This window comes from Halichoeres trimaculatus, unplaced genomic scaffold (assembly GCF_033239565.1).
Source record: "Halichoeres trimaculatus isolate MK-OKI-2021-1 unplaced genomic scaffold, fHalTri1.1 fHalTri1_scaffold_21, whole genome shotgun sequence".
Classification (NCBI taxonomy): Eukaryota; Metazoa; Chordata; class Actinopteri; order Labriformes; family Labridae; genus Halichoeres; species Halichoeres trimaculatus.
The window spans coordinates 16,359,581-16,387,183 of record NW_027437199.1 but is presented as its reverse complement, the minus strand read 5'-3'; the positions used below and the strand labels follow the sequence as shown (position 1 = coordinate 16,387,183).

The window sequence follows — 27,603 nt, the reverse complement described above, 5'->3', positions numbered from 1 at the left end:
ATACTTGCAGTAGGTACAGCGGTTAGGAGACATGGCTGTGTCCTCTTCCACTCAGTCAGTGAAGAATCATGAGTCCTATAAACGGCCCCTTTAAGAAAACAGCGCCGACACTGACGAAATTTCCTCGGCCCAGCTCCCTGCCTGTTTCTGAAAAATAAACAAGAGACGAGGCCCAGCGGAGGCAAGTGTCTGCAACCTGCGAGCGTTACGGCGGTCGGGGAAACTCTCTGACAGGAAACGTGACCCGTTTTTCATTTCCATCGGCCGTTACATGTTACCCGCTCGTCACACACCAGGAGACGACATTTTGGATGGTGTAAAGATGCAAGCGAACACCGTTGGGATGAATGGAGCATATTTGCAGTTTTCCAAGCGGGACAGGCGATACTTTGGACTTCCAAAGCAGCAGGTGTACTAACGGATAAAGAAGACGGAAGACAATCTCAGTGTTCATGAAACTTTGCTTTGATTTACGTGCCGGGTAAGTGGCTCGTTATTTCCCTTAAACTCTTCGCTGCTATATTGTTTTAATTAAAAATAACCAACCCCTCTGGGTTTTGGGGTCATTCAGAATGAGGGTTGTTTTCATGGCACGTCTCCTTATGTTTCTAAAAATATGGAGCGATATTGTAACAACTCGAGGCCTAACGTTACACCCCAGCGATGAACGGTCCAAGACTTAAGTACTTAAACTAGAAGACACATTTGTTTTCAACAATTCAGTTGGGCTTCACTGAGAGCTTTCGTTAAACTCAGGGATGCCAACTTTGGGTGTCTGGTTGAAGTAAATTACCACATGTGCGTAATTACACAGCTCTCTTTTCACCTTATCAAGTGCAAATATTTGGATAACAGCAATAGAGTCTTGTATAAGAATGGAGTAATAATAAATAAAATTTGAGCAGGAGCTAGGAGTTCAGATTAGAAATGAAACTCAAAATATCTCAACAGCATCACTATCCAACTTAAGTGGGAATAACAGAGTGAGCCACTGCATAATATCAGAAGATTCATGATACAGTTAATGGAAAAATTGAGACAATTATTTATAGTCTAAATAGAAAAACATTAAATGATGCCATAAGTATACGTAGCAGGAGTGTGGCTAAATAAGTAGCCAGGGGTGGCCCAGGCCCCTGAAATCTGGACGGCCACCCCAAGACCACTCCTAACATCAAAAGAGAGGCTTGTCAGAGGCTAGACTTGCTAGACCGCAGCCTCCTGCCAGAGGGGGGAGTGTGTTTGTAGATTTTGTGTCTGGGCTGGGAGGGTGTCAGCCACAATTCTCCCTGCTTGTCTCAAGGTCCAGGATCCAGGAGGGAAGGCAGGGAATAAAAACGCTAATAATTTGGGATGGAATAAATCAATTTCAAACATAATCAAGATCTTTCCAGATCATTGGTTAACCTCTTTATTTGACAATTAACCATGAGAAAAACCACACATAATGCATATATTATATTAAACCTGATGGCCCCACTGTAGAAGACATTTTTTTTAACTTCACTTTGTAGGAGATGAAATTCATTAATATTAGGGAGTTATACATTTTTATCATGCCCCGATTCATAAAATTTACTCTCCATGGATCCCTGTTAATGTTACTTTGTGGTTAGTTTTCTCAGTTTGTTTCACTCGCTCAATTCATTTAAAAATAAAATGAAATAAAATTATGTCATACTTACTTTCATGAAGATTTAACACAGTGCAGTTTTCTGAAAAAATGACAGGAAATCCCCAAACTCAAGGAAGTTTAAAGTTAAGAAAATAAGTAAATTTGTCATTTGGCTGGACACTTTTGACTCTTTTAGGCTTTCAGCTTGTTTGTGATTTTGCTGTTTGTTGCATACATTTCAATATAGGCATGCAGGGCATTAGGCACCTCAGTCTAAAAAGTCTGGACACGCCCCTGCTCATCAGCGTGTACCTCCTTGCAGGCATGTCAGGTTACTTTCTTATGAACTGATGGATTTATGCAGAACAGACAGTTCAGCTTATGAAATAAAGGGTAACGGTGAAAGACAGGATTCAACTTTTACCCAGGTAAAAGTTAAACAGCTTCTCAAGCATTGATGTCTATGTAGTCTGACGTTCTCTTCCTCCAATTGAAAGTTACGTGGATTTCCGATTTCCCATCTCTGACCCTTCTCCCCACACAAATCATAATCCATCCACATCACCAAAAAGAGGGGATGTTCTTTGGTAGGGTTGGGCTCTCCTGAGAAATGCCATCTAAAGCAAAAAACCTGCCGTCCAATGAATATAATTTTGTACCAAAAAAACCCAAATGTTTTAACACATTAATTTACTGCGTGTGTTGATTCCTGATTTCCTGTGTTTCTGGTTCCCTCAGGGTAATAGTCCACCATGTTAACATAAACCCCAGGTGTGTGGTGTTGACCATGCTAAAGCGCCTGGACAAGATCCGCTTTCGAGGCTCCAGGACCAGGCATGAATTCTCAGACCTGGCTGAGTCGCCTCCTGCCTCTGATAACGAAGGTGGCGACGATATGCAACTGAAACCAAGATCAGCTCTGCAGAACACAGAGGACCCTGTGAGTGCTCATCGTGAAAATACACAGACTGAATGTGACACTGGGTTGGTTTTGTTCTATGGTGACTATCATTTCTTAAATTTGCACCCTGCCCTCTTCTTATTTGACTTGTTCATCATTGGGTTGCACCAGCTATGTGGACAAACATAGCCTACTTTGCTCAAAACGTGACAGCTTTTACATGCAACAAAAACTCATGAAAGTTTGCGTGTACATCAAATCTGGCAAAAAACGAATAATAATAATAATAATAATAATAATTATTATTATTATTATTATTAGGGATGTCCCGATATTACATTTTCACTTTCGTATCGATTCCGATACTGCAGCATTGAGCATTGGCCGATACCGATATTAATTACTTATTTTGTAGTATGTCTGTCATGTTAGAAAAGGCTTGATTAAGTGATATTATTCAAACAAAGAACAGTAGTCAGCAACATAGGTATGAGGAAAAACTGACCCATTTATTATTGACCAATGGGTAACAGAAACTGCTTATATCAGAGATTTTAGATGCATTCTGATACGATACCGAAACTTGTTTTTTTGCTGATACCGGACCGGAATCCGATATCAATATGGGACTGGGACACCTCTAATAATAATAATAATAATAATAATATAATGATAATAAGCATTTTTACAATCATCCAAAATGGGAGGGGCAAATTGGCCCACTTGTACCCCTTTGCAGTTCTCAAAGGCCAACCCCTAAGGGTAAGTTTAACTTAAAAAGATAATCCTTTGTGAATATCTCTAGGTCATCTAGACCTTAATAAAAAAGTTTTGTAAAGAGTAAAGACAAAAAACAATGGTAAACATGAACTCTTTTTGGGCCATTTCCATGGGTCCTTTACTTGTGTCTTTTCTCAAAGCACTTAGCCAATCAGCTTTAAGTGATATTCCGGGATGGAACAAGTTGGGTCCTATCACAAGGTTTAGGGCAGAAATTACCCCTACAGCAGTGTTTTTGTGCAGCAGAAGCCCAGGGCGCTCGCACCACACACCCCCTCCCTGCTCCTCTGCACTCAGACGGGGCCATATTTTACTTGACCAAAAACACAAATAAACGGACTCCCACTGAAAAAGTCTGATATCGGTCTGCATTCACGCTTTATTTAGAGAATTTCCAGCACGTTACTTTCACACAAAAACACCGCTAAATAAGGCTCTAGTTCTCAAAAACTCTTGTGGTTGTGCTTGTGGGGGGACCCAGTCAGTCACGCATCAGTCATAGAAAGCTTTCAAAATCTACAGTGCCGTCAAATGACAACAGGAAGTAACTGCTTCCTTTTTATTTTTTGTGGTAATTTCTTACCTAGTTTGCTGAATACCCTTGAAAATATTTTTTTTTACATTACGAGACTATTCCATTAACCCCCTGTGAAGTGCATAAGCTGCACTGATATTATATGGAAATTATTTTATTTATGAACACCTGTGAATGTGACGTATGCATTGATGTTTGCGTGTGCAGGCAGGTTCGGGGTCTCCAATCATGGGTGCAGCCAATCAGGACATCAGGAGGTTGGACGTAGAAAGACTGAATGAAGTCAACAGTCACCTGGAAATTGCGTTATTGGAGAAGCACTTCTTAAGTGAGTGTCCACGTTCACATCTTCATACACTCATAACACACTCACAACACCAGGCCAGGCCTGTGTCACAGTGTCAGTGAGAGCTTTTAGAGCTGATATTTCCTCTGAAGAAGAGTGATGAGTAAAGTTTTTTTTCATTAAATGGAGGAAATATGGCATCTTTTTCTCCAGAGGGTTGTGTGGATTTCCCTGCTGAGATTTTGATAATTTGTTTGGTTTGAATTGAGGGTGTTTTCCTGATTTATTTTAATATTCAATGTTTTCTAGTCTTACCCTTTGCATCAAAAATGGCTTTTTTTCTGATTTATTTTTTTATTTATTTGGACTTAATATTTTCTTCGCTTGTTCTGTTATTTCTGTTTGGTTGGTAGCATCAGTGTTTTCTGGTTCTGTAACTCTCTGTTAAGTTGCATCAATAACTTGCAGTAATCCAAGCCAAACTATTCAGACACCACATGCATTAAACCAGCTGTGCACAACAAGTATACCTATATGCAGGAAGGACTGCAGCAGGAAACAACAGTAAAAATAGCAGTGTGTGTGTGTGTGTGTGTGTGTGTGTGTGTGTGTGTGTGTGTGTGTGTGTGTGTGTGTGTGTGTGTGTGTGTGTGTGTGTGTGTGTGTGTGTGTGTGTGTGTGTGTGAAAGTTGCTTGACACCAGGAAACGTGCCTGTCTGGTGTAGCTGTCAGATTGTCAGAGCCAATAATAAATAGTTTCAGTATAAATTAGAATGACAAGTTAAGTGAACGTCCCTGCATTTGGAAAGCTGTTTTTTTCTGTCTCGCATTTTTTCTTAGATTTTTTCAATGGTCAATCATGAGCAGCAAATGCAATTCAACTGGCAGTTTATCGGTTGAAAAGACTTTTAAAAACTTGGCACCAAAAAGTCAAAACCTTCGCAGAAATCTGGCTTTCGTGTTATTTTCAATTAGGCATTTGCACTGTCATGACTTCCTGGTGGCAAGGGCAAAAAGGTCTCTGTCTTTGAACCTGGCAAGATTGTTGAGCTGCACAATCAAGGCCTCTTTTTGTAGAAATACTAAATCTGTTCTTTTCAAACCAACACTGTTAGGTTTTTGCTAACTCTTCAGTTTTTCTCTCATTTTCTTCCTTGTGTTTTTTCTTCTTGATCACTGCCTGGAATGGTGTATTAACTTGTTGGCTAGAAGTCTCAAAGCTCAACTTTTGTTTCTGCCTGAGTCAACCCGTGTTTTGGCAAACACAGTGGAGATTGGGAACAATCAGTGACCAGCTGATCTCTCACTGTACTGTTTGCTCTCTCCCTCTTATGCACACATCCACCCTTGGAAGCCTTGTATGAAAGGAGCCATTGTCTGTGACCTGGATTGAAAACTTGCACAGTATTTTTCCTTTAATCTTTTAAATCTTTTCTTAAAAGTTATTGGATTTGCTGTATTTGTACCGTACTTTTACACTCTTCCTCATGGATAACCATGACTATGTATTTAGTGTAAAATGCCAAGCACAGATGGTTTGGTCTGAGGTAAGACCACAAATACTAAAAGAAACCCATTGAGATACACTAACAGGTTTTATTTGTATGTAGCTAAGACCTTTAAACGGCCCAGAAATCCGGGATTCCAGGCGTTCTTAGTCCATTAGCCGCCCTGCAAAACTCCTCCTCTCTTAACGTCTGTTGCCTTGTTCTTCACTAAGTCCTAAATCACACTCAGAGTAATTCTGCTTATTGATCATTTTCTGAGTGCAAGGACACATGAAAACAGTCTGTTGTGTTGCTGGTAACATCAGAAGAAGGGTACCTTTCTTTGACATCTGCTTTATTACTCAACATCTCTGGATTGGACATGTAAACAACAAATCTCGAGGTCAGTGGGAAGAAAAAAATTGGAATCAACCAAGGAATACTTAAACATGGCACAAATTCAAGAAAGAACCAAGTCAGCCACTCTCCCATCCCGCTCCTGCATGAGTTCACCAAAGGTGGATCCATTGCTACGACGAGCGGGATCCTGCAAGATGGGGGACTTTGACAGCTGTGAGCTACTTTACAGCGGAACTGTCAACAAGATTAAAAGCCACAAAAGCAACCTCAATCTCAGTAAGTTTTTTGAAATCGGTTTCATATGTTGATTCAGATTTTCACTGTAGTAATTCTGTGTTAGCTGGCTGTGATGGACAACCAAGCCGAGTCTTTAAGGCAAATTTTGTTGTTAAGACCAATAAAATCTTTCTCTCTATGAGCTGAGAGTTGGACATTTAGGCTAAAGTTATTGTTATTATTCATTACTACAAGGTAATATGGGTAGAAAAAGACAGCTCTTTTCTTCCGTTATCTGTAATTATTCACTTTTATCTATCCCACTTTACTTTGTTACATAACTGTCCATTAGTTGCTTCAAAAATCTATCGTCAACGGTAAAATTACTAAGAAAAGCAGCTGCAACAAAAAGCACAATTGTCCTAAGCTCATTGACTGTTGGCCCACTTTAAAATCTTAAATATTCAGAGTTTTGGATAACACATGAAAGTAGTTGCCTTAAAGTGTAGGAAACACATAGTGTACACAAACATGAACGTCACAGTCTTTGATTGCAAAGAGTCTTTAATCTTCCAGAGGATTACTCTCCAGAGGAACCTTCAAGACATTGGAGCGCAGAGACTTTCAGAAAGGTCTTTAGGTAGTTACTTAAATGTACATGGTAATCTTATGTGACAGGTTGAGAAATATGTAGAGAAGTATGAGGTCTTTCAGATATAATAAGGGTTTTTAAGTTTGATATCTGCCCTGAAACGAGTTACTAGCATTTGTCTCCAACATCCAGAGACCAAAATATCTTTGTACTGCTATTAGAGCAAGGCCTGTGAGCTAGGCCAGGCAAGCAACTTGAGATGCACTTTCACATTTGCTATGACTCATTCTCACAATCATATGACCGATCAACAACATAGCAACTGAAGTAGAGAGAAATGAAGCTGTTGTTTGGCAGTCTGAATAGTGGTGTTTAAGAGAGTCAGAAAAACCCAATTCTGAAAGAAAATCACTGCAACAGTCAAAAGCAGGCATTAGATTGAACTCCAGCTGAGTTTAGGTTATAAATCCTGCTTTAATAATTTGTCCATGATTTTTAACTTTTAGAAGCTCCAATATTATCCATTATTTACAATCAGATGGAAAGATATCCCGGAAACCTCAAGGTTATTTTTAAAAAACGTATGTCAGCTCTTAAAAAAGGCTGTAGACCCCAGCCTGAAACTGCAGAAAATTAATACATGTTCAGTATCCAGGGGTGTGGGCCATAAGTTGACTTAATTTGTGATAGTTTTATCACAAGAAGCCTGACCAAGAAGTGTGTCGCTTGTTTACAATTGCACACTAGCAAACCAGATGTTATTGACTGCTCATTCCTTCAGACCAGCTGGTTCCGTTCTCAGGTAAATTACTGTTTTTTGTTTTTAGATTGTCAGCCAGTTTGTACACAGTCCATGTTTATATGATAAGATTGTTTAGAAGTGAAAGTTTCATCATCACAGTAAATCCTGAGAATTACAGCTGTCTGTAAACTCCCCCTTCATGACTGACACACATCACTACAGGACACCCAGTCTGTAAACGGTCTATTTCTGTGGCAGAACAATTGAATTGTGGCTTTAGCTGAGGGATAGAGTCTGTCATCTCTGAATCAGGGCTTTCAGTTTTAGCTGGTACAGTCAGGTGCCGAAGTCTCGTTGGGCAAGGAAATGGAGTAAAATGAAAGAGTAGTGGATGACGGCTGTCATTTTTTCTGTGGCTGATATTTAGGGGAATGTTGACGAAGCTGCCTGCAGTGTCTGCAGTGTCTGCAGACATAATGTGTGTACACCTTTTTAATCTGCCTGATGACAACAGGCATTGGTCAGTGCTGAACATTTTTTGTGGTTGCCTGTTCTTGTGATTTTTTCCGTCTCTTTTTCGTCATCTTTGCATTTGGAGCGGATCATTACTTTGTATGGTTCTTTAGTTGGTCATAGACACCAAACTGGTTTTGTCGTCAGTGATATTTTTGCTGGTTTTGCTCCTGTATTTGTCTGGAGAGCCTTCATGTAACCATGGCTGCACTGTTTACATGTGTGATCAGCCTGTAGCATGTCAGTGCTAACTGGTGCGAGGCCTGATGTTTCCCACAAGGTGAGGAAAAGGAGGTGAGGGCGACGTGCACCTGTCCTTCCATCCATCATTATTGGGCACCTAAGATCTATCTCCAATAAGATGGACGAGCTAGTCGTGCTAACCCAACAACAGAGGGAATACCAGAGGGCAGAGTAGCATCAAGCTATTTACAGACATTGCTAACGGAGCTAACATCAGACACCAACGCCACATTGGAAGAGCTTCACCTGCTGTGAGCAGACAGGATCTAGGAGACAGAGACTGAACAGACTGCTGAAGAAGCTCAGTCCTGGACCCTGTGGAGGTGGAGGCTGGCTGAACTGGAGAATGATGGACAAGCTGTCATCATCTATTTTCTTATGGAGCTTTTTGCACTTTCTATACACTTTCTTACTTTTGTTTTCTTGATGCTGCTGTGACTCCTGAATTTCTCCTTGGAGATAAATAAAGTATTTCCTATTCTATTCTAAAATAGTTGTTCTATCTCTACTATTGAGACCAGTCAAAGTAGAGTGTTTTTTAAAAGCCTCTACAGTACTGTGACTTCAGATTTAATTTGAAAGCAAAAATAGTGACATGCTCAATGAAATGTGTCATATAGCGCTAACATAGCTCTATGACTTCTATAAATGGATGTTTAGAGAAGTTCTTTTACTTGCATCCTCAAGGTTTGAGATTTTGACCTTCTAGTGCTTGTGCTTGTGCTTTGATTTTAGAGGAGGAGCTGAGGAAGCTGCGAGAAGACACTGATATGGACTCTTTACGGCGGGAGCTGGAGAGAGAGCGATGCAAGCGGATAGACCTGGAGCAGAAGATAAATGAAGTTCTTAAGACACGGTAAGACTAAATGACAGAGTGTTCCTGTATAATGCCGGGGCGTAACGTGCAAGATAGGAAGTGATGGTTTAAACTTTTTTTTTCTGAATTTTTTTTATCTCTCCCCCTCCTAGACTTGAGGACTCTCCACCTCAGCCTCCCTGCAAACAGCCATCACCCTCAGACAATGTAACAGGTACACGCTCCAGAGGAAACAGCCTGTATGAGAGGGGAGATGCTGGGTTGAAGTCTAGGGTAAATGAAAGCAAATAAGGAGAGGGAAGAGGTGTGAGTGCGAGTGTGTGTGTACAACACTGGATTCCTACTAACACGGGTGACACAATCAACATATACACACACATTTGATGACATAATTCCCACAGGCATGTGCACATCTTGTAATATACTGTAATTACCTCAACACTTTCCCTTTTATGAACTTAAAAAAGAAGAAATAAATTTTGAAGTTCTGCAGCTCAATTGGTGGTCTCTTAATTGAAGGTTAGCGGTTCAATCCCAGCTCCCACAACCCTGCTGTAGTCCTCTTGGGCAAGAGACTAAACTCCAAGTTGTCCCCACTGTCATAGCAGGGCTGCAGACTAACATTTTGCACTGCTGCACTGTTGCGCCCAATTTTGTTTTATTTTTTTTACCAACACAAAATTAAGGTGAATCCTAAGATTTTCGTTGTGGCGCCTTAAATGTCCTTAGGTTACCTTTTTATCGCTTTCCATAACCTTCATATAACGTTATTTTCAAACAAGAAAAAGGTGTAGAGAAATGGTTTTCTTTATTTGTAGCACAATTATATGTAAAGAAAATGTGTTTTCTCATTAACATTGAGCAAACTTTTAATCCTTATTTTTATTATGCTTTATTGGTGTTAGTTTGTACATGTTTTGATTCCCCACTTTGAAAGGTTTAATGACTCAGGCTGTTACCAAACCATCCTCTACAGGAGCACTGCCTGCTGATATGGTGGAAATTTAATCTGTATTATGTGAAGAACCATACTTTACACATATGATTGGACAGCTCTCAAAGTCTATGTGTCACCAATAACATGACCCTTTCTGCTCAGGAAAAAGATGCTTTAACGTTCAGATCAACTTTGCAGTAGAATTGAGGCACCAGAGTCTTGCTGTTTTTGATCTCTTACACAGTGAAGGCTTAGCACCTCCTAGTGGACATTGACAGGAATCATTTCTTTTTACTTCTAGTCAACACAAAAAAGACTAAATATTTATGTTTCACATATCCTGCTGCCCGGACATTGAGCTGTTAGCCACGGGCCTTAATCCATTACCATCCATACATACATCCATTACCTGCCCACAGAGATCTCTTATATCACACTGTTGGCTGTTAATTGTGATGAAGGGTAACTGGATTACAGCAAAAGTTAAAACCTCCTAGTCTGCAAGCCCTTAGAAGTGAAATCTAAGCAATGTTGAAAAATCCCAGGTAATCTTTACAACTTTCGATCACACAAAACTAAAAAGAACAAATCAAGTCAGGTTGTGACGTTCAGGGTTAAAAAGGCCAGAGGTTTTATTTATGGATATCTTTTTGTTCTTTTTAGCAGAAAAACAGATGAAGGAGATTTGGAGTTCACGGCTACAGAAGTGGCTTCACAAACAGTTAGAGGTTTACATTGAAGACTTTCGATTTCAGCCGGAGGAAAACACAACAGAGGCTGAGGAACCACTAAGTGCTAAAAGGTGGGTCAAGCTCTTATTAGTAAGAATGCAACAAAATTTTAGACTTTGAACCTGCGTTACAATTTATTATAATCTGAAAAGTTATTAAGCAGCATTTGTACCTTTGATACATCTGCAGTTTGTCAGTGACTGTTTTTCTTTCAACCCTTCAGCTCCAGTACCAAATTAGGTAAAGAAGTAGTGCAAGCCTTTCTATGTTTTCTGATCTCCATATTCTCTATTTTATTTTCAGGTTAACAGAAAATATGATGCGACTCAGTGAGTACTGTAGTACAAGTTCTCAAACACTGATTTTTGCCCCATTTTTTGACCTAACAGTAGTCCATACAAAAATGCTGTAATGCTTCACATTCAAGACGATTTCTTTGACTAGAGATTTAAGCATTCTATTTGATTTTATTCAAACCATTGATTTAAATGCATTCAGGAAAAAAATTGCCATGAACACACATTTTCATAATAAAAACTGTTGCTTTGAATATACATATGGCATATGGCATTATTTTATTTCTAATCCGAAGTTCCTTTGCATTGATGTTGAGAGGATAAAAAGACTCTGCTGGAGACTATTAATCTTGAAACACCCTGAATACCACACTATACTTTTTTTTCCCCAAGAACGAGGAGCCCAGCCTGTCACCAACTTCATTAGGAACCTCTCTGCCTTATCTAACTGGTACTCCATCTATACCTCAGCTATTGCCTTTATTGTGAGTATTGTCTTTAACTTAACACAGCAGGGGTACATTTCATAAGTAGGATGCTATGACCAGTATTCCTTATGAAAAAAACACATCTATCTTAAAATCACTCCAATTCTGTGTGCACACAGCTACCAAGTAGTGCCTTTTCAAAAGCTGCTGAAACTCTTTGTCAAAGTTCTAGGACTTCTTCTTACGTAGATAACACAGGCTACATGAAAGACTCACTAAACAGTTCTTGTGCTTACACTGATTTAAACATGCCAACAAATGATATTTATTTATTTTTCTTAAATGCCATTGAATACTACACGCAGTACCTTTAAAAATGTGCTTCTCAGTTCATTATTATTTAAATGTTCACAATTTGTTTTGTCACAGATTTGTGTTTTTGTCTTATACAGAACGTTACTGGTATTGTTAACAGAGGTTTGTTAAAAAGATTGAAGTAGTGTCAAAGTATAAATCATTACAATGGAAGAATAGCTTAAAGACAGAATGAAATTTTGACATAAACGGTGGTTTTATAGAATTAATTTAATGTTCAACCATCTCACGTGTGAGCTTCTGCTTTCTCTTGCCCCCAGATCTACATGAATGCTGCCTGGCACGGCTGGGCCATTCCCTTGTTCCTCTTGCTGGCGATCCTGCGCTTGTCTTTAAATTACCTTATAGCCAGGTAAAAAGAAACATTTCCCTACACACCTAACTGTACAGATCATTAAATCCCCTTTCCTCTGTATTGGAATCAGAGTGCAGTATTATGATGCATACAAGATCACATTTGTTCTTTAGTATTAATTTCTTGTGCAACATAAGAAAAAATCTTGATACTTAACATTGCATATTTATTTATGACAATTGCTTTCAAACAGAAAGCAGGTCAGGAATTTAATCAAGTTAGCAGAAGCACAATGTTTTATCGGTTTATTATAACGGCAAATATCAGCGTGTTGGTTGATGGCAAGTTTCAAGCCAGTATCAGCTGATACCAACAACCTGTTAATAACATTGTGCATCCCTACACATTAAGGTGTGTCTGAACTTTGTTTAAAGTGGAGTGTTAGGAGATAAACATTTTTCACGCATCCATTTGGGTGCAGGCTCTTTGAATAAGTTAATATGAGTTATGATAATAATAAATCATTTAAATGTTATAGAAAAGTTTAATGGCCTAATTTCATTCAAGCAAAAGATTCTTTTATGTTTATCCAGAGGTTGGAGGATCCAGTGGAGCATTGTGCCTGAGGTTTCAGAGCCCATGGTGAGATGGTTTTCCACTTTTCATATGATTACAGCCTGATTCCTTTTCTCCAGGAGGAAACCAAAGTCTAACTTGAAGTAAACACAGTTTGTATGTCTTCCTATGATTGTTTAATGATCTATGCAGGAGCCCCCAAAGGAAGATCTCACAGTATCTGAAAAGTTCCAGCTCGTGCTTGACGTCGCACAAAAAGCACAGGTACATCACTGCTCACTGTCAGTCGTCAAAACAAGGTAATGAAGCAGTAATGGATCTTAAGTTATTTTAACTTTTCTTCACAGAACCTGTTTGGTAGTATGGCAGATATTCTGGAAAAGATTAAGAAGTGAGTAAAATAGGTCTGGAATGAAATAAGTATGATTATCACAGCATCACTTCTTCTACTTCTACAAGTGTTATTATTATTTTTACTCTTATTATTGATAATATGATTATAACTCATTAATTCATAAATAATGACTTACATTTTGTTTTAAATCCTCATGTCATCATTTGTCTTTTCTTTGTGGATTTCTGTGGATTGATCTGTCAGCCTGTTCATGTGGGTGCAACCAGAAAGCACCAGGAAACTTTATGTCACCCTCTGGGTAACTTTTATCACCTCTTGTGTCCTGCCTTACAAACTACTGGGCTTTATGATAGGTGAGAAACTCACATGCACACATACACAACTTAAGTCTTTTCACATACTGTAAATACAGACTTGATCCTTGTGGATTTCAGATGCTTACATCCAGCATAAAAACACCACGTGTGCTGATACAGAGCTGTGTTCTCCCTCATTCATCTGGGCAGCAACAGAGAGGCGTGTTCTTACTGGCATGCCTCTCTGTTGTGATCAGAAAAAGTTGAACATGGTACATACGGTCATTTTAAAGTGCTGTGAGTTTAGTAGTCTTGAAAAGTTAGTGAGAAAATCATGTCCTGTGGAGACTGTGGTTAGGTGGTAGAGTTGGCCGTCTTTCAATACAGTGGAGGGTTTGACTCCAGTTCTTTCCGTCACATGCCAAAGTGTCTTTGAACAAGACTCCGAACCCTAAGTTGCTCCTGCTTAATGAATATGTCTGAATGAAATTAGCTTATACTGGTGATCCCTTAGTACAGCTGTTAAGGGCCAGGAAGGGAAGAGGTCAATGTCCTTGATTTTTGTTTATCGTCTTCTCCATAAACTGAAGTTTAATCTGTGTATTTTTATATCCTTCCTCTCCTGCCTTGCTATCTTCAGGACTTTACGCGGGAATTAAGTTTTTCATCATTGACTTCCTGTTTAAGAGCTGTCCAAAACTGCGGGACAAATACGACACTCCATACATTGTGTGGAACAGCCTCCCCACTGACCCCCAGCTCAAAGAGAGGACCATCCCCACTGTTTCTCGGAGGGTGAGCAGGCAGAAAAAACAACAAACACACATCTGTATCTCTTTGTTAAACTCCCTCTTCGTTGCTTAGTCTAAGTTGGGTTTCTTGATACTTCACCAATAAAGTCTTCAGTCACTTAGTTATGTGTAGGGTGCGTCCGTGAGGTCCCTAGGAGCATCCCCAGTGGGTTTTCTCAGAACCGGGTTTTGGGTCCAACTTTGGGAAAAATTCGTTTTTTTGTGGGCTTTTTTTCAGGGGAAATTAGGCCTGTTTTTAGCCTTTCACCAAATGGGCCATAACTCTACAAAATGTAGCAAGATGGCTCCAATACTTCTACGGTGGGTCCGTGAGGTCCCTAAGAGTGTCCCCAGTGGGTTTTCTCAGAACCGGGTTTTGGGTCCAACTTTGGGAAAAACACAGTTTTGCAGGGGCTGTTTTTAGGGGAAATTTGGCCTGTTTTTAGCCTTTCACCAAATGGGCCGTAACTCTACAAAATGTAGCTAGATGGCTCCAAAACTTCTAGGGTGGGTCCGTGAGGTCCCTAGGAGTGTCCCCAGTGGGTTTTCTCAGAACTGATTTACAGGTCCAACTTTCGAAAAAACACAGTTTTTTGCGGTCTATTTTTAAGGGGAAATAAGGCCTGTTTTTAGCCTTTCACCAAATAGGCCGTAACTCCACAAAACATAGCCTGATGGCTTTGAAACTTCTAGGGTGCGTCCGTCAGGTCCCTAGCAGCGCCCTCAGTGGGTTTTCTCAGAACCGGGTTTCGGGGTCCATCTTCGGGAAAAATGCATTTTTTTTGCGGGCTACTTTTTCGGGGGAAATAAGGCCTTTTTTTAGCCTTTCACCAAATGTCCTTGTCCTTGTTAAGATTTTGTATGAACAAAGGTTTATGTCTCTTTTTAAGTTTTTATTTTTTACAGTTACCTGTTGCCATATTGGTTAACTAAGAGATGACCTCACCCTATGCTTTACACATTCTATCACATATTTAATCATAACTTGATTATGAATTTACCATCATTTTGTCTGTTTTATTATTTTCTCATTATCTTCACACAAGGTCCAGCCAGTTATTTCTCGGAGCAGCCAGCTCTCCACCTCCAGCTCCACCTCTGTAAGCAGAGAAGAGGAGACAGGCCGCACTCACAGCACCAAAAAAGGTGCCTTTCACGATATCTTCAATCTGCAGGAGTCAGAGCGCCCCCTGGCTGGTGAGAGGACTTGATGACGCACATGATGAACAGCTGTCTCATATTCAGGTTGATTTTCTTACTTCACTTTCCTTTATCCTGTCTTTTGTGTTCTTAGTTTGTGAGAATGGCTGGAGATGTTGCCTCATAAACAGAGACAGGAAGATGCCCACTGACTACATCAGGAATGGCTTGCTCTACGTCACAGAGAAGTAAGTGGGACATGTCTAAGGAGGAAAACTTTTATTACCTGTGGGAAAAAAGGGATTCGATATGAAAACTCTGGACCGGGTAACAACTTTGACCATAGGCTCATGGGTTAAGTCCCTGGAAGGTTGTCTACTGAAAGCTACAAATGTCACCTTCTTCTCTTTCCTGTTTCTGTCCAATGCAAACTAGCAATGTACTAATCCTGTTCTACACAGGAGAAGCAGAAAATATGAGGGTTAGATTCAAGAACCAGGCCACCCTCCATCTGGATTTCTTAAAACTAAAAATTCTGTTCTCTGTAATTTGGGTTTAGGAAAATATTTCCAGGAGCAGAGAGCTTAACTTTTTATGGAACAAAGGTCATCAAGAGCTCAAACATAAGCTCATACATTTTTGGAAGTTTTTTTTTAGTACAAATGATGCGGTGAAACTGACGGGAAGATGCTCAAAAGTTACAGTTGTTCCCAGGATTAAGATTCTATCCAGAAGTTGTTGATTTTATTTTAATGAATTTTATGGATGATGATTGAAAATCTAGAATCAGAAAGCCCCAGACTCTTGTTTTTTTTTTTTTACTCTCCCCATCTGTTTCAGTTTAATCTCTGCCAAATTTTGTACTTCAATGACTTAAAATACAATAATTACACCCTATTTTCTGTATTTACATGATTGTGCTAGGAGCATTTAAAAAAAGGGGGCTTTTAGACTCCCACAACCAAATCGCTTGAAGTTAAGAGTGCTAGTTATAATCCTAAAATGGCCCAAGGTAGAGGTTACCTGGTGTTAACACTGAAAATGAGGACTGGACCTGGCTACGAGACTGTTTTGTTTATATATGTAAAGTTTGCTAAAAACTCCCTTACACGAGAACAATAAAAGACCATCAACTCATCTTTACACTGTTTCATCCATCCATCCTTTAGTCTCTTTACTTTAAAAAATTAAAACTAGAACTGAAACATTAGGTTGAGGAAAAAAGCAGGCAAGCAAAATGAAAAACAATCTCCTCAGCCGCTGATTCTTTTGTCTTTTTTCTCTTTCAGTCACCTGTGCTTCGAGAGCTCCGGCTCCAAATCCAGCGCATCAAAGAAAAATAAAGTAATCAAGCTGGAGGACATCACTGATATTCAGAAGGTATTTTTATTACATGTAAACTGTTTTTGTTGTTTGGTTGTTTATGTTAGATATAGATTGGTGATAAAGTAATGATGAACATACACTAACCCTTTTTTTCCTCTGAACCTCTTAGTACAAAGTGCTGTCAGTCCTACCAGGAAGTGGTATGGGCATCTCCATAGCAACTCCCTCAACACAGAAGGTACAGTAGAAAGAGACAGCAGACATTTCAGTTTCCTGTTATGAGTCAGAGTTTTTTGTTTTTGGCACAGTTTGACCACAATCATATTTATTTGTCTATCTTTTTTTCTACAAACATGCACATAGCATGGACAACATTTGGATTTCGAAATCATAACAGATAAAACCATGAGTATATTACTTAACATCAGTCAAATTCTGTAATCTTTCACATTAGATGTATGATCGTAAGTATGGTTGGAAGTCTTATGGTTGCATGTTTCAACACGTCTTGAATAAAACAAGTTCGCTCACACCTACAGGCAATTTAAGTGATCAATCAACCTGATGAGCATGTTTTAAGTTGGGGAGGAAGCCAGAGTGAGAGAAAACATGGCTACACCAAAGTGTTTGTAAGAGGAGGAAGGTTAAAAAAAAAAGAAATCGTTAGAAAAAGTTACTACCATACAAGAAGGAGAGGATTAACTGTCAGCTATAGTATCCAAGAGTGGGAGGGTGAGGAGGAAGAAGGAGATAATTTTAGTTAAGATACAAGTTACATGGAGAGGACTTACATTAAAATATGAGTATTGTTCTTTAAAGTAAAATCTGAATAGCGTGTAAGAAAAAAAGACCCAAAGTTGAAGTTGGATCAAAACTGTTTACAAAGATCATGGCTGTATTACTTTGTGAGATACAGATATTAATCACCATTCTCTTCTGTTTTTTTCTCAGCCATTGGTGTTTGGTGCTATGATCCACAGAGATGAGGCTTTTGCGGCCATCTTTACTCAGTACATGAAGATCATGACCACCAACAAACCACCAGCCAGCACAGAGCTCTGACCAGCCTGCGTCTCATCATCACATCCATAGACTGGAGTCTGAAGATGCTTCTACAGATCCCACTCTTCTCCATCCTCCGATGGTCAGCTTCCTTCACCATTTTGAAAGGGATGTGTGTGTAGCTCAGTTTAAACTACACACGACTGTGTACTTTTAGCTGAGTTGCACACTTCACTTAGTTGTCGGGACATAAACAACTAGCCCTTACCTGGACTTTAACTGGCTCTGGGAAAAACTGAAACAAAGCTGGTTTTCCCCTCCTCCCTGGCTGATCAGCTGGTTTTTTATAGGTAGGCCAAATCAAGGATCCTGAGCTGCTTTATATTTTCATCTTTAGTGAATCAACTTCCTCTGTGGTAGGAAGACTTGGGGTGCTCATCTAGGCCACATCAGAGATAAAACAAACTAGAAGATGAACAAGAGGTTCTCTGGCTATAGAAACAAAAATATAAGTTTTATTTTTCAAATTATTTGAATGAAAATGTTTTTTGTTTAGGTAATTACACATTAAACTGGATGCTGGTTGCACAGCCCAAGTAATAAGAGTATAGATGTATGATCAGGTTTATTATGTAGGAGCTGTGAAAATGTCAGATCATAGATTTATGAACACAGAGCCTTTCTTTTAGGTTACATTTCTGCTGCACTGATTATGATTTTTTTTGTGTCAGTGTTGTTTGTTTATGTTCTTTTTGACTCTTATTGCCTGTTTATTTTTAGAAAAGTGCTGTAAAAACTGCCTTTGGATATAAGATCTCTGGCTAGCACAAAGGTAAAACTACTGGACAACAACTGGACAGTTAAGACCGAAGAATATCAACTTGCAGCCTGCAGCCTGCAGGCCAAATCTGGCCCGCCTGAGCTTTTCATCCAGCCTCCAGAAAATTACAGGAAAGTACCAGAGTGTGGAGAAGAAACTCATTTATTTTCTAAATCAGCCCTCTGAGAAGTAGCTTTGGGCCACAGCCTGCCTTGAATCAACTAGATGACAAACTTGTTTCCTGCAGAAACACACCTGTTGCCCTCATAACGCTGCTTTAATGGGAGTGTAGTAAATTTAAAGTAGAATTTTCAGGACTTGCTATTAGAAGAAACTTAACATGAATTGGAGCAGAATTGGGTTAAAAAAATGCTGATCTAGACATCTCTCCATAAGCCTAGAGTTAACTTTTGTAGAAGGGTTTATTTGTTGACGTATTATGCCAAAACACATGAAAACATGTCAGTACAGCTTGTTAAATGAATGAGATAAGATTTAAGGAATTTCTTTATATTTTCTGATGGGACGCACTAATGTAGTTAATTCACATTCTCAAAGCCCCTTTAAGATCAGAAGCACAAGCTTAGATGAATAAGACCTACATTTAGGGCAGGAAAACAATGAAGATTAAATGCTTAGTTTAATCTTATTTTTTTTTTCAAATTCATGTGACTTTCGCTGGAGTTTGTTCTGAAATAAACAAAATAAAACCTTGATTTTTGGCTATTGGCCCACAGGATTAAAATTTCTTGGAAACTCTTTTATTACTTTTGAATTTTCTTAAAAACAAGTAGAACTGAGGTGAAATTGTCATGAAGACTAGGACCAATCTCAATACCTAAATTTGCAATGAATTTTTTCAAGGATGGACTTTTTGTTTGGTTTTGTTAGTTTCTGTTGGTCTTTGACCTCTGTGTATCCACCCAGGCTGAGGTTGGTTGTCTTATTCTGAACTTAAAACTTTTATTTAAAGCCTTTTATATCCTCTTCTCTTTAAAAATTAACCTGCGATCATCCAGAACATGAACAAGCAAACACTTCGATAAACGCAGAATGTATCATGTTGTAAATTTCTGTTTTGTTGTTATTTTTTGTTTTATGTGCCATGTTTTGCTAATACTCATGTTTACAGAAGCAAAAATAATACCTTGCTTGTACTTTTCATTTTTATTAATATTCATTTTTTTATAAGCCAGTTTGAATTTCTTTTGCCTGAGAAATGATGAAAACTGCACCGCACTTCTAAAATCTGTCTGTCCTCTTAATGGCTCTGCTTATGTTTAAAAAAATAGGAAGTAAAGTAACAGATAATGAGAAAATCTCTATAGATATCCATGCATAACATCACAGTGCTTGATTACTTTTTTTTTTGACAAATCAGACGTCGTACAGTGCATTTATGTTTTTGACAATTACTGATATGGTTTTGATACATTTCTGAAGGATGGATAAAGAATATGAATGAGAACCGAGTTTTTTTTTAGACAACTTCCTGTGTAATGTTTTTTTTTTTCTCTTTTTTTTTTTATAATGAAAATGAGATGAGAAGTTTGGTGCCTAAATCTTTGTGCTATTGCTTCTTCTTCTTCTGATATTTGAACATGTTTAAAAAATCACTTTTTTTATTTTAGCCACAGTGCTTAACAAATTTATTAGACCACCTATCATAAAACAAACAAAAACACCCAGCATCATGAAGGGCTCTAATTCAAACCTTTTTTTTCCTGTGAGTTCTTTTTGCTTCACTGTTTTGAACAGGACTGGATTCAGGTTTTTATTCCCAAGTTTGAGCCAGAAAACTGGAATTCTCTGAAGACTCAGAAAGTAATTGTGAATATCATAATGATAAGGAATGGTAGTAAATAACTGGAATGTTGCAGTCAATGGACAATTACGTGCTTGACTATTTTCCTGCTTCCTTGTAAAAACAGCACATCTGAATATTCATGGACAAAAAAGTAATTCTATTTTAGTATTAAAGATTTAATCTGGAATAAGGAGCTTGCACCTCCAGGTGGATTAACCATAACAGAAACATAAAAAATGCGACAATCAGAAATGTACTGCTGATTTAAGGCAGAATAGGCAAACACCTTACACTGACTGGTGGACTAATAAGTTTGTTAAGCACTAAAACTGAACAAAACGGCCACCTGAAAACAAAAGCATCTGTGGCTGCAATGAGTTAATCCATTCTATGCCATGATTGTTGTACTCCACAAGTCTGTTCTGCCTCTGAATATTTCACACCACACCTGAAGACTTTTTATAGGTTTTTCTACCAAGCTTACAGCAGAGTCCTTGGTCATCAGGACACTGCTGGTTGAAGGAAACATGCACAAAAATACTACATTTGTCATTTGAATTATTCCTTTTGTTCAACATATCCAGCCTTTTAAATACAGTTGAGATGTTATGATAATGAGCCAAAATGTCTGATGTTGAAATGGATCATATGAATGTGGTGAATTTTTAGTTCATTGTCAATTATGTTAACCTTGTCATACCATACACCTTTATTTTTTCTGCTGCTCTGCTTGGCTGTGAGCATACACAGACACTCCAGCCTTTGCCCTTTGATGAAAACCTTTAGTAGGATCTGAGAAGTTCAGGGCAATTGAGCATTTTAATGAGTCTGACAATCTTATTTTACTGATTAACTTTGATCTCAGAGAGATTTGTAGGTTTTCCTTCCAATGTATTACACATTAGAATACTTAAAGTGATGAAAAAAGGCTCTGAAGAGCTGCTAGTTATTATTTGCTTTCCAGCAACACACATAAAGTAAGTAAATGCATAAGACTGCTGTATGCTAAAAAGATAAAACTGCTGTTAGAAATTAGAAAATGTATTTTTGATCAAGAGTTTTATGAAAGCATATTTGTATCCCACTGAGTGTACACTTGGCCTACTTACTGTCCTAAAGCTCTTGTCTCACTCTGACCAGAACTAAAAGAGTATGAGGCTGCAAATATTTTCAATATGACAGTATGCCTGAAGAGAAGACTCAGAGACAGACTCAGAAAGTCGTAAATCTTAGTAATTTTTGTAAAAGAAAGCTTTCATTGAAGTACAGTTGTTACATTTATGCTGATAAAGTTATAATGACCTTCTCTTTTTGGATGCACATATGTTCAACATAGAGTGACTTAAAAACAGTTTTTAAAGATGTGTCTATTGTAAAGAATAATGTGCTGTACTTTTTTAATTTAAGTAAATGAATTTGAGATATTTCTCTCTTGCCTTGTCCTTTTTTTAATATCACTAAGTTAAATCCACCTTCTCTCGCTTTGGGTTTGACTGTGGGTGACTGATGTTGGGGCTTTCATAAACCCACTGTTCTCCTCACACACTTCCACTCCAAGCTCTTTTGACCGGGATGGGCAATTGGGTAACTGACATAAGCATGGGTGCTGGTGCACAAAAATTTATAGCCCTGTATGTAGATTTGCAAATACCCAATACAATTAGTTGCAAGTTTGCTGAGTTGAGGAGCATGTTTGCAAATTAAGGATTCATTCTGGATGTGACTAGAGAGAACAGAAAGAAACAAACAATATCAAATATCAGCAAACAGTATAGAAATCATTCCAGTGTTTCCCCTAACATTATAAAGGGAGGATGCTCCACCTCCCAAACAGTGGTACCCGTGATCTTCAACTTGATAAAAACGTGATGCTACAGGGTGGCTGAGGGTGTGTGCTGCCACTGGCACTGAGCTAAGGAGGAAGAGCCCAGTTTGGGTGTTTTTACAAACAGTTAAAAAAAAATCCTGCCTGCCTTAATCAACAGATTGAATATCATCAAAAAATTTTACTTACCTGAAAAAAATGTAGTGCCCATTCTTGATTAGTTCAGTCCAACACATGGCATGACATCTTTACCTCCATCAAGGAGGTTATGGTTTTTGGGAGAGTTTGTCTATCTTGATGAAATTTTCACGAAATGTTCAAAATGGGATAAGAAAGAAGTAATTGAATAATCTAACTGACCCGGATCACCGTCTAGATCCAGGACTTTTTTTTTAAAGGATTCTTTATCATTGTGAGATAGGGCCGTTTTCACCATATGTGTATATAACTCCACCATAAATGGTTGGATTGTTTTGCAAAACAATACAAGACAAAGTCACCACAATTTCTGACAGATGTAAAAGTACGATCCAGATCCTGGCAATATTCTGGATACTAAGACCCAGAATATGAAATATGAACTGGGTCATCAAAATTTCCAACACTGTCAGGTAACAAATTATCGTACAAACCTGCAACTAACACCAAATTGTAGCAGACAGTCTGCTGAAAGGGAGTATAACATTAAAGTAGGACTAAAGTTTTGGTGACAATTACAATATACTTGGTGGAGGTCTGTGCTCTCTGAGTGCTTTTCTAGTTCCAGTCTGAAATGACATCAAAACATAGAAACAATTGAACACTAACCCCATCTTCCCATGTTTTCTTTTTTTAATAATTATTTGGATCAGATTTTATCCCGCCCTTCCTCATAGTTTGGTAGCTTATTAGACCCAATCCACTATGAAGTAGCAATGGATTATAGGTGGAATGTAACTTTTAGCTAAATCTGGTGGCAGACCAAAGGAAATACAGGGTGGAAAAAAAAGGAGAATTTGTCTTTTGCGCTTTTTATGAGTGGATTCAAGCAAGTTTTGGGCTAATTATTATTCTTTTTTTCCAAGATAGGAGACTACACAGTCAGAAGTAACTTGACTCACAAGGTCAATGGTACCACTTCAGTGTGATTCATAGTTACGAGTCACACTAAAAGAATACTGACGGATTAACTTATGAGGCTGTTGGGCATTCAAAATCCACTCTTTGGTAAAGCACCCTCAGGGATCATCAGACTCAGGCCTTTGCTCTCATTTTTTTTCCTCATGTGAAGTAACAAGAAGTTTCTACAATAAGATAACTAAAATACAACAGATAAAGAGTAGAATAGGCAAAGAGGATAAATAATTTATCTGATTTGCCCAGCTCGTGTCTGTCTGTTCTTCCTCCTGCACCTCGAAGAGGTTATTTCAGTGTGAAACTATAAAAACCATTTTGGTTTCTCATCTCTTAATGGATACAAAAAACTCATCATTCCATCATACATTTTACAGTCACCATACTCTTTACTTTCCAGTGTCTTTAAGGCATAAAAAATAAATATACATTATGTTACAAAACATTTCCAGTGTCTCACATCGATTAAAAAGAGAGCATTTAACACAGTTGATCACGTCTAACATTCATCGATCAAAGGACAAAAAACACTGGGGTTGGACGTCAAAAATGGCATTTCATGGGCGGTAAACAAGACTTGAGTTTCCAGAATGCAAGAGAAATAGCATTATTTCTACTTTAAACTTGGGAACTGAGCAACAGATATGACCTGTTTCTGCAGAAGAGTTCATATTTGCCATGTTGGGATGAAAAAAAGATGAACAGCTGAAAAACAACACAGGGTAGTTTTAAGGTCCAACACCCATGGACTTGGATTTAAATGGAGTTGTACTTTAATAGTGCCTGTCTAGTCTCATTCACCGTCCACACTTCATTCACACACTGATGTCAGATACTGCTCTGGTATGGGACCATCAGTTGAACACATTCATACTCATTCACACTCTGCTGACCATCAGCAGGAGCAATTAGAGGGTTTGGTGTTTGGCTCAAGGCGTGTCACTGCAGGAGCTGGGATTAAACCCCCTAACACTGAGCCACAGCCGCCCTCTAACATCAAAGACCAATGGATGAGTTTCAAACCTGACTGTTTTGGAACACAGCGAGTAAAGTTAACATCCATAGTTCTTCATGAATTTGGTCAACAGAGATGTGTTCACTGGACAAACAGGCTGAAAGTACTTTGAAAAAGTAAGGCTCCAGGTTCATAGTGGTCAGACTAAAAATAGTTTTCAACCATAAAAAGTTGTATCATCAATTGAGGCCCTGCTGCTCAATGCGTTGAAATATTTTAGGATACTTACAAAAGCCACCACCTCAGTCTTGCATCATTCTAGTGTGTGCTTAAGGCTTCCGATCAAGATGAAGGCACAAAAGTGTTTTCCATGACTAAAAAGCTTCCTCAATATAGACAACACATTTCTTCAGTGTAAAAAAGTGTCCTTGCTGAAACAAAAATAGGTCATTTGTTCTAATCATCTTATCAGTAATCCTCTAAAAGTGACACTGAATGCACTGCATTGATGTAAAGAGCACTTGGTGTGTTGAAGCCCCAGTGAATAATGTCCAAAAATCAAAATGAACTGAACGTCAGCATTTTCAGACACAGAGGACTCACAGGTCTTGAAATCCTGTAGGACTGCAAATGCAGTGGTGTGTTGAGTCTGTTTGCACGCAGTAATTAAGTAACTCCTTTTTCAGAGGAGAGCTGGCCACTCCTTCCATGAGCCATCACAGACCTCCATAACCAGTGCATGAACGACAGTTTGTGGCTTGCAGTGCATCATGGGAGGAATTTTCAAACTTGTCCCATCCATTCCCTGCGATGGTTTTGGCACAGGCGGCTCCAGTGTATCCTCCGCTGTAAGACCTTTCCCTTTGTTACTCCACACATCTGTTTTTGCTTCTTGTCTAAGGCAGTCTGAAAGTTTAAAATACTGCTCTTCAGGGAGGAAACAAGGAAGGAAGGAAGGACTGACGATCTCTTGCAGAAGGATGGAGAGCACTTCCTCTCCTCTTTTAACCAACCAGTCGAACCTTTTCTTTGTTCTCCGTTCTTTTTTCTGCATCCTCTTTGCCTTCTTCATTTATCTCCTCCTCTATGAGTGTTTTGCTCCTTCTCTCATAAAGGCAGGCTGCTCTGTGGTCTTGACAGGTCAGATTGAAGTCTCGTTACTGCCACTGGAAATGGAGAGCAGGGAAAGGTGTGGGAAGGAATGATTAGAGTTTGCATTTGTTACATATGTTTATCTTATTTTTTACATTTTGTTAAAGAGGCTGTGAGCACTTTCCATTTGAAGTGGATTGTAGTGACACCTTTGGCTTGAATCACACGCACAGTTTTGAAAATTTCATTGGAGAGCAGATCTTCTTTTTAACGCTACTTTTCTTTGTTCAAGAAAACTTTTGGATGGATCATTGATGTCTTCATGAAATGGTAGTAACATGTTTTGGTCCAAAAAGCCGATAAATCAAGCACAGCAGCTTTGTTTCCAGGCTCTCATAGCCCCTCTGTTCAGAACGCTCTGATTTAGTGGGCGTGACCTTCATATGTTAATGAGCCACCACTGAAACCACCCCGCTCTCCCGTGCCACACAGAGGGGAGTGGGTGGGGTTATCTGCTCCGGTGGACCAATCAGGTCAGACTTGCTCCCGATTGGTCAAAAAAGGGAATCGCTGATGTCGGCAAATCCCCGAAATCCAAACAGCTTGTTTTAGGACAGGATTTTACATTCACAAGCACCACTAAGTACAGGTTTTGTCATTAAATATCACATTTTGTGGGCTGAGAAAGCCAAAGACCCACAAATGTCACTAAAAGACTTAATAAAGTGATTTTTGCATGATATGGGACCTTTAATAAAAAATAAAATAAAATTTATAGGGGATGCAGGAAGTGATCATGCACCATTTGCCCTATGTTCTGATTCAAAGTCTTCGTCAGGACATCAATAGTGATTGTGAAACAGTCTAACTTTTACATATCATCTAATTCATAATCTAAGAGGATTTAAAAAGAGATTATCAAAATTTGGTCATTTCGAAATGCTATTTCTCAGTATCTGTGGTCAGGTTGGACTTTTCCAGCAGAATATGAATCAATTTATGTCCCGAAGACCAAAAGTCTCAATCACAACACCAAAACTTTTTTAAAGAAGACTTCATTAATTTATCTGTAAATTGTTGGTGTTGCTTATTTACTCACTCTGAGTCCGACTCATTGCCTCCGTTTACTGTTCCCGACTTTAAGTGCATAGCGACTCCTCCGTTGCTCTCTCGGTAGACGCCTGACTGCGGGGATGCGACAGGTATCTGAGGCCTCAGGGTGCTCGGTGGCTTGATGAGAGAGCTGGTGTCATGGTTGCCAGGGCGACTGCTGTCATTCAAAGCCAGCGAGGGAGGCTGGGATGGGGGGGTTATGATGTTGATAGAAGAGGGAGTTGGGGAGGATGTGTTGTTATTGTTGGGAGGAGGCGACGTGATGGTGGGGGTGTTGTAGTCACCAAGCTTCTCTCTCAGACGGTTTTTCATGTTCTTGTCGGTCAGCGGGGGAGGGTAGCTGATCTTGTTCTTTAAGATACCTAATGAAAGAAATAAAATCTTCCATATCACACAGTCATACCAATGTGTGTTTGAATTCTATTCAGTAGAAATCTGTAAAAATACCTTTTCTCTGCTCTGGTTGGTGGTTGCTGTTGCTGTTGGGCTGGAAAGTGGGTGCTGCGTTGCCAGATGTTTGTTTGTCTTTCTCCTGAAGGGTCTCTTTGTCTCTTTCTCCAGTGTGGCTGAGCTTGTTTTCCTGATGTAGCTCCACATTGACCTTGGTCTCCACCCTCAGCTTCTCTGCCCCAGCAGGATCTTCACTGTCACTGGCTGTGGTCGCCTCTGTTGGCCAGTACGGCTTTACATGGTTGGATACTGACTCCACTGGTAGGAGTAGAAAAGCAAAAGAGGAAGCAACATTAGACCAATTTACATTTTGTCTCCTCACTCATGCTACTGGTTTTCATATTGGGTTCATATTAAGGTCTGTCTAGTAATGTTCATGGACAACAAAGTGGTTTTGTCTTCAGTGATATTTTTACTGATTTTTTTCTCCTGTGTTTGTCTGGAGATCCTACATGTAACCATGGCTGCATTGTTTACAAGCAAAATCAGATGTTAGCAGCCTGTAGCATGTTGATGCTAACTGGTGCTAGGCCTGATGTTTCCCACAAGGTGAAGGGAAGGAAGTGAGGATGACGTGCTGGTTCTCAGGTGAGAGCTATGAAGTGACAACATGGACCTATCCATCGTTAATGGAAACGTAAGATCTATCTCCAATAAGATGGACGAGCTAGCTGTGCTAACCAAGATCCAGGAGACAGAGACTGAACAGACTGCTGAAGAAGCTCAGTCCTGGACCCTGTGGAGGTGGAGGCTGGCTGAACTGGACAATGATGGTCAAGCTGTCGTCATCTAT

The 27,603-nt window shown here is 39.1% G+C and overlaps 2 protein-coding genes across 4 annotated transcripts in view; one reads left to right on the top strand and one right to left on the bottom strand.

Annotated features, from left to right (window-relative positions):
* gramd4a (GRAM domain containing 4a) lies at positions 1-21,634 on the top strand. 2 transcript variants are annotated; one of them, XM_074698374.1, is made up of 19 exons: positions 1-481; positions 2,354-2,555; positions 4,039-4,159; positions 9,006-9,126; positions 9,240-9,301; positions 10,691-10,826; positions 11,059-11,084; positions 11,445-11,536; positions 12,115-12,206; positions 12,743-12,791; positions 12,918-12,989; positions 13,073-13,116; positions 13,324-13,433; positions 14,017-14,171; positions 15,214-15,364; positions 15,462-15,555; positions 16,597-16,687; positions 16,803-16,871; positions 17,585-21,634. In XM_074698374.1, the coding sequence occupies exons 1-19, from the start codon at positions 453-455 to the stop codon at positions 17,693-17,695; spliced, it is 1,827 nt and encodes a 608-aa protein (XP_074554475.1). In that variant the 5' UTR covers positions 1-452; the 3' UTR covers positions 17,696-21,634. The 2 variants fall into 2 exon arrangements, with proteins under 2 accessions (XP_074554475.1, XP_074554474.1); XM_074698373.1 differs by having other exon boundaries at positions 2-481; positions 10,688-10,826.
* Positions 21,635-23,630: 1,996 nt separating this feature from the next.
* celsr1a (cadherin EGF LAG seven-pass G-type receptor 1a) overlaps positions 23,631-27,603 on the bottom strand; it is an 81,207-nt gene continuing 77,234 nt past the window's right edge. For both annotated transcript variants that reach the window (XM_074698207.1, XM_074698208.1), the window contains exons 34-36: positions 26,808-27,068; positions 26,347-26,722; positions 23,631-25,321 (exon numbers count right to left, since the gene is read on the bottom strand). In XM_074698207.1, the coding sequence (XP_074554308.1) occupies positions 25,297-25,321; positions 26,347-26,722; positions 26,808-27,068 (662 nt within the window). In that variant the 3' untranslated portion in view covers positions 23,631-25,296. The remainder of the gene's footprint in view (positions 25,322-26,346; positions 26,723-26,807; positions 27,069-27,603) is intronic.